At 39.6% G+C, this 7,155-nt stretch overlaps 1 protein-coding gene across 1 annotated transcript in view; it reads right to left on the reverse strand.

Annotated features, from left to right (window-relative positions):
- FGF6 (fibroblast growth factor 6) overlaps positions 1-1,455 on the reverse strand; it is a 30,490-nt gene extending 29,035 nt beyond the window's left edge. The window contains exon 1 of the mRNA XM_044277946.1: positions 877-1,455. Coding sequence (XP_044133881.1) covers positions 877-1,279 — 403 coding nt within the window. The 5' untranslated portion in view covers positions 1,280-1,455. The remainder of the gene's footprint in view (positions 1-876) is intronic.
- Positions 1,456-7,155: the final 5,700 nt, after the last annotated feature.

Genomic DNA, 7,155 nt, shown 5'->3' on the forward strand with positions numbered 1-7,155 from the left:
TGGGACTTTATTCTTTTAAATATTTCCATCACTGGTAAAAGCCGTTATAAAGATGTCTAAAACCATAAATATTCACATTCTTCCAAGTAAAATATCTATATAAAGTGCATAATATATCTAAAATGTAGAAGCTACCTATTAAGATGTATTTAATAAACACTAACTATATCATAAAATATATGGGTGATAGATATGCTTTAGTATCTTAATCCAATCAATAGAATGTCACAATACGTCAATATACACCTCTATATTAAAAATAGAAAAACACATATACAGTATAAACTATTTTTCATCTTTAGATTTGTTGTAAGGATACATCATTTTTTTTCTTTCAGTGAGATTTACATGATGTAGAAGTTGGTATTTTGTAGAACCAGACCTAATTCTATCATCTTAACCCCTTATGTCTACAAAACTAACATGTTTTACTACGATGTAAGTATTTTTTTTAACCCCCCTTCCCTCCCCTTAACAAAAAAATAAAAAATAAAAAAAGCATTCTTGACATTTTCTTTTAGTTCTCTAATTACTATTCCCCCCCTCAGGATTGATTTAATATTAGGCTGATGTGCAAACAATTGTTTGTGGCAATTACCGTGAATCAAATATTAAGGAAAGAAATCTAAATGAAAGGGAATACTTTAAAATTAATTATTACATTATTATTTTACTCCAATGATAAAAAATAATAAATTAATAATAAAACAGAAATATGAAAAAATAAAAAAATAAAATGTAACAAAAGCAATAAAAACCCAAATATCAATATTATTTATAGCTACTATAATTCTTATTTTCATTTTAACCATGGAAGGCAGTCTGGTATTCTTTATACAGCCATTATGTTTCATATAGAAACAATAATTATTTGACCCACTAACAAGCTCCGTTTTACATGTATGGCATCATTTTCGCATTGAATTTCAGGATGTAACTCACTATATGGACTTTCATTATGCACACCATCTATCCTTCCATCTTTGTGGACCTGCAGGTGAAACCCAATTCCGACATTGCAGTAAAGCCTCCGTTGTCTCTTAATTCCCTGCAAGTAATCACTCTTCCATTTTGCATCCAATTTGTTTGAAGACATTCCAATCGACCTGGAGAAAAAAGACTCCAATGTCCTTTCCAGTAATGTTCCATTAGCCCTGTAGGGTATAGGGTATGACAAAACAATGTCCCCAACAAAACTCAACAGAAGAAAAACAGGCAACGTCCAGTGAATTCTAGCTCCGTAGGACATAGTGATGAGTAGTCTTTGTGCAATGGCCATCCGGTTCACCTTCTGGACACGTGGTCAGAATTAATGGCCCTAAAAATACCGCCCTCCTTGTTTTTCTCTCTTCAGCATGGCGGTGGGAGCTTATTTTTGGAAGGCAGAAAGGGATTGCTGACATGAAACCGAAGCCTGGGAGAAAATGAGTAGAGAATACATAGAGCCCAGCAAACATGAAAGTGGTGTGGACCATGTTTTGTAGCTCTCGAGTACTAGTGGGCAGCCAGATATATTTGCTTGGCCTATCTTTATACTTCAGAGGCTGTCCTAAACCCCATCGTCATTCTGACATCAACAACATGCCAAGGATAGACTAGCTGTAGACAAATACCCTCATCACTAACCTGTGCAGCCACCTCTGACGGTTGTCCGATAAGAGATACCAAAGCTGGAATGAATTACTTGAGACAACTTTCTGAAAACGTTATATCTGAAGGGGAGCTCCAAGAACCAAATTGGTTGAATGGTCATATGCCTGACAGGCAGCTTCCTTATTTAGAGTGCAAGAAGCTATAACGGTTCTTCACCTCATCACTTAGCAATGATAATCCTGCAAGCACTTCCTCATCAGTATGTTCACTGAGTTAACATTAGGAAAACTGAATAGCATAGACAAGGCATGGGAAAGCCAAGGGGGAATTGTATGCTGCCGTCTCCAGCACCAGTGCAGCAATAAATTCACACTTATAATTGTACTGGAATGAGACAGGGATTATTACATTAGCCCCTCACAGTGAACAAACATTTTCTCATTTGTACTTGCTGCAATAACATTGACATGAACATTCATCAGAGTTTTACTCCCAAGGGAAGGGCAAAGAAACTTCTTACATGTAAAAGATATTTAGAGGCTGTCATATAATATAGCAACTGAGGATCAGCTGTTTCCGACCACGTGTAGGTAATGAATTCATAATACAGATGTACGCTCATTGACAAAAAATAATGCACCAAGGAGTTTTTTAAACTTTCTATGTGTGAATTTAATGATGATATACAATGCATTTGGAAAGTCTTCAAATGCTTTAACTTTTTTCATGTATTGGTATGTTGTGACCTTGTGCTAAAAAAATCTATTTTGCCCATTCATGACACCACTGCAAACAATGCAAAGGCGGCTGGCTGTCAATGGGAGGACACATAATAGGCATCATGACACCAACATTTCCTTCTGCTAAGCGTCTGGAAATGGTCCAGGCCTGTGTTTGGTGATGGACAACAAAACTGTGGGAGCTGCTCATGCTTCGATCTAACTATCCTATCTGGTCCATCTAAAGCTTGTTCCCTGTGCAACCACTGCTTGTAACCCTCATGTAACCACTGCTTTCAACGCCTCCTAACAACTAGGTCAGAAGAGCCAAGATGGCGTGCAATTCGTCAAAATGACCATCCTACCTCACTCAGTCCAATGATGTGCCCCCTCTCAAAGTGTGTCAGCTGGGCAAAATATCTTTAAGTGAGTCATAAAGTCATGTCTAGCAGTCAATAATCTCTTACCAAGAGGTACACTATCTAAAAGTAGCCTCTGATACCCTTTTTATAGGCCAGCACTTTATGCCCTCTTGTGGCAAGGCCCAGTGTCTAATCAGATAACAACTGTAATCATTTACATATCTGCCTGAAACACAACTGCATGTCCAGTTTTGCAGAAATCCGATATTTGTATCTGGGTGCGTTATTTTTTTTGTCCATTTTACAGGAGGTCAACTTATACTGCATTTTCATTGTTTGCAATCCGTAGGCTGAAATCTGTAGAAAATACACATAAAATTTTTTGTTAACTCTCCCCCAGTGTCCATTTTTCATGGCTGATTTTAAACCATTGTTGAATCCATTTTCAGGCCAGCTGACTTTTCTAAACATCCATTTTGCATCCATTTTTAACACGACCATTAAATACAGTTGAATTAAATTCTTCGTTTTTTTTTATCCCAACCCCTGCTATGCACTCTGTAAATATAATGTCCCCTATAGTGCCCCCAGTATGATAAATGCCCCCATTAGTGGCACCCAGTATTAATAATGCCCCCATTAGTGGCTCTTAGTGTTATTAATGCCCCAATTAGTGCCTCCAAAGTATTTTTTATTCCTCCATTAGTGGCCCCCATTCTTAATTAAGCCTTTCTTAGTGTTTCCCACTATTAGGAATGCCCCCATTAGTGCCCCCCACTATTATCTCCCATTCTACTTGTGTAAAAAACTAAAATTCACCTAATCCACTTAAATGCACCAGGACCCTACTGCTCACTGAATGCAGCAGGAAAGGACCCTCACTCCCAATGTGATGACATCATCACGCTGGGAGTGCAGGTAATTTTCTGCTGTATCCAGTAAGGAGCGTGTGTTATGTTCACGTGGATGAGGTATTTTTTTTAACCCACGAAAAGCCCTTTGTACCCATTCTTAATGGCCATTAGACCGTTGCACTCTTGTCTAAATAGCCATTAAAAATTGTCCCATTGATTTCAATTCTATTTTTTGATGGCCACTGTTCACTAAGCGTTAAAAAAACAGCCATGTGAATAGCTCCATTGACTTAAATTGAATCTAAAAATGTCACACAACCATTTTTCTGTTCGTGTGAATGCAGTCTTGATCGTGTCCAACTGACATGACTAATAGTTCCCCGCTGTCAGCATCCAGTTGGACACCACTGAAGCTAGTTACTGGCCGCAGTGGTGACCTTCTCCTTTTGTGCCATGTGCCCAATTGACATGATGCTTGGAGGGCAAGTCACTGCTTTAGCCAGGGATTGGCTGCAATTGTATCAAAGCGGATGTTGACAGTGGGGGACCCGAGCGAGACAGCCGATGTCGAGGAGAGAAGGAGCCGGAACCCAGCTACGGGAAGCAGGTAAGTATGTTTCACTTTAGAGGTTAGAACAGAAGGTAAACAAATGTATGTAAGCAGGCTTGGACTGGCCCACAGGGGTACAGGGGAATCCCTCGGTGGGCCCCTGAGCAAGGTGGGCCCCTAGTCTCCCACCCCCTGCACAAGTGGCACATAGCACAGTAGACTTCCTGCACTACAAGCATATATTCAATGTACAGCACCTCAATCAGCCTATGTTCATATAAAAAACTTGATAGATTATTAAATAAACTCCCCAGTTTATTATTATAGATACAATCAGAGCTGAGATTACTTTTTGGTATAGAGGAAAGCTGCCAGTGTCCTCTTCTCCCCAGGACCTACCTTCTCAAAGTTGCTGCAGGGACCCCCATATTCAATCATCTGGTATCATCTTGCTGCTGTGTGAGCAGGTACTTTTTGAATGTATCCATACGGTGGGCCCCCAAAATAAATTTTACTGGTGGGCCCTAAGCACCCCAGTCCGACACTGTATGTAAGGTTAGTTAATGACCAGGTTGTCAACAAATACACTCCATAGACTCAAATAATAGCAGATAAAAAATGAAAGAAAAATATTAAGAGACACTTCCATAAAAAGGATGAAGCAAAACATAGGAATACTGTACAAGATTATGGGTAAATGTTCATTTTGTGGGACCATACACTTTAACGTCAAGGAAAGAGCAATCAGAGCTTCAGATGTCAGAGCTGATGACTTACTTGGCGTTTAACAACTAATTGATGATACAGGTGAAATGGGAGTATCTCTTGACGCCATTTCTTGTGCAGCCAGAACCTGAATCACGTGTGTGAAATAACTGGCTTGGAAGCATGCAAGCATCTCCATCTAGGATGATAGGTTTTGATTGATAGACATGTACAGTATTCCTTTGATGTTGCGCAGCCTTAGACAAAAACACGTATCTGCCACTGTGCAAATACCTCACATCACTGCTGTAAAATTAGAACAGAAAAGCAGAAGTTACTTGCTGAGCCGATCCCCTTCAACATTTCATTACGGCCTGAAAAACAGCTGTTCCCCCTACTCATTAATTATATGCTCTACATTAAAGGGATAAAAATGTAGTTGTTATTGTCCTCAAATGAGTATCCACTATATGCTGCAGGATCCAACACAGGAATAGGTCTGTATTCCTACTTTCAAAAAAATAAAAACGTTACCAGATCCGCGCCATTGAAATCAGGCAGAGTCTCTAAGGGATAAGTATGCTTCTTTCTTGCCAACCTCGGTACAGTTCTCCACCCTGATGTTGTTCGGTCTCCAACTCCCTTTACGCTGCTCCAATGCATCGCAACCAACCAGCGATAGGAAATCTGAGTGCAGACACCCTCTGTTAGGAATAGATCACATAGCATGGCCCTGCAACAGCTGATCCCATAAAAACACATTTATTTACTTACAAAACAAAAACTTTGGTAACAGCATGTAAAACTATGGTCCAAGTCGCCCGCGGGTAAGGATCTGCCTGAATTTCTCAGTATCAACAACATCATTGCTCCTGAACAAATCCTCAACTGCATTTTCTGAAAACTTACAGTGCATTCGGAAAGTCTTCAGACCCTATCACGTTTTTCAAATTTTGTTATATTGTGGCCTTTTGCTAAAATAAAATAAAAAAAAATCAATTTCCCAATCATTCTGCTCTCAATGCCCCATAATGAGAAAGTGAAAACAAAATGTTAGAAATCTTTGTTAATTTATTTAAAATAAAAAACTCAAATCTTGCATTGACATAAGTATTCAGACCCTTTACTCAGTACTTAGTTGAAGCACTTTTGGCAGCGATTACAGCCTCCAGTCTTCTTGGATATGATGCCACAAGGTTTGCACAACTGGATTTGGGCATTTTCTCCCATTTTTTTCTGCAGATCCACTCAAGCTCTTAATGGTTGGATGGGGACTGTTGATGAACAGAAGTTGTTAGCTCTCTACAGAGTATTGGGTTCAAGTCATGGCTCTGCCTGGGCAATTCAAGAACAGTAACAGAGTTGTCCCTCAGCCACTCTTGTGTTGTCTTGGCTGTGTGCTTAGGGTTACAGTCTTGTTGGAAGGTCAACCTTCAGCCCATTCTGGGGTCCAGAGCATTCTGGATTAGGTTTTAATTAATAAAATCTCTGTCTTGCCTCATTCAGCTTTCCCTCAACCCTTATTAGTCTCCCTTTCCCCGCTGAACTTCCCACCAGTATTATACTGCCACCACAATGTCTCACTGTAGGAATGGTATGGGGCAGGTGATGAGCAGTTCCTGGTTTCTTCCGTCTGAGAGTATTTTAGGTGCCACTCTTCCAATAAGCCCAGATTGGTGGAATGCTGCAGTCATGGTTAATAATAGAAATAATAATCTTTATTTATATAGCGCCAACATTTTCCGCAGCACTTTACAATCAGGGGATTCATGTACAAACAGAGTAATAACATAGCAACAATTAAAACAAGAGGAATGAGGCCCTGCTTGCAAAAGCTTACAATCAATGATTGATCTTCTGAAAGTTTCTCCCATCTGCATACAAGTAGATGGGAGCTCAGCCAAAGTGACCATTGGGTTTTTGGTCAGCACTCTTACCAAGGCCCTTGTCCTTCAGTTGCCTAATTTGGTGGGATGACCAGCTCTAGAAAGTGTCCTGGTTGTTTCAAACATCTTCCATTTAAGGATTCTGGAGGCCACTGTACTCTTGGCAACTTTCAATGCAGTAGATTTTTTTTATACCCTTATCCAGATCTGTGCCTCCATATAATCCTGTCTCTGAACTCTACAGGAGGTTCTTCCCTCCTCACGGTTTGATTCTGATATGCATTGTCAGCTGTGAGATCTAACATAGACAGGGGTGCATCTTTCCAAATCATGTCCAATAAACTGAACCTACCACAACTGGACTCCAATCAATGTGTAAAAGAGCTAAATTTCAAGTGTCATAGTAAAGGGTCTGAATACTTATGTCCATGCGAACTTTCAGTTTTTCCTTTTTAATAAATTGGCAAAATTCTCTAAAATTTTGTT

This window comes from Bufo gargarizans, chromosome 2, assembly GCF_014858855.1.
Source record: "Bufo gargarizans isolate SCDJY-AF-19 chromosome 2, ASM1485885v1, whole genome shotgun sequence".
In the NCBI taxonomy this organism is placed as follows: domain Eukaryota; kingdom Metazoa; phylum Chordata; class Amphibia; order Anura; family Bufonidae; genus Bufo; species Bufo gargarizans.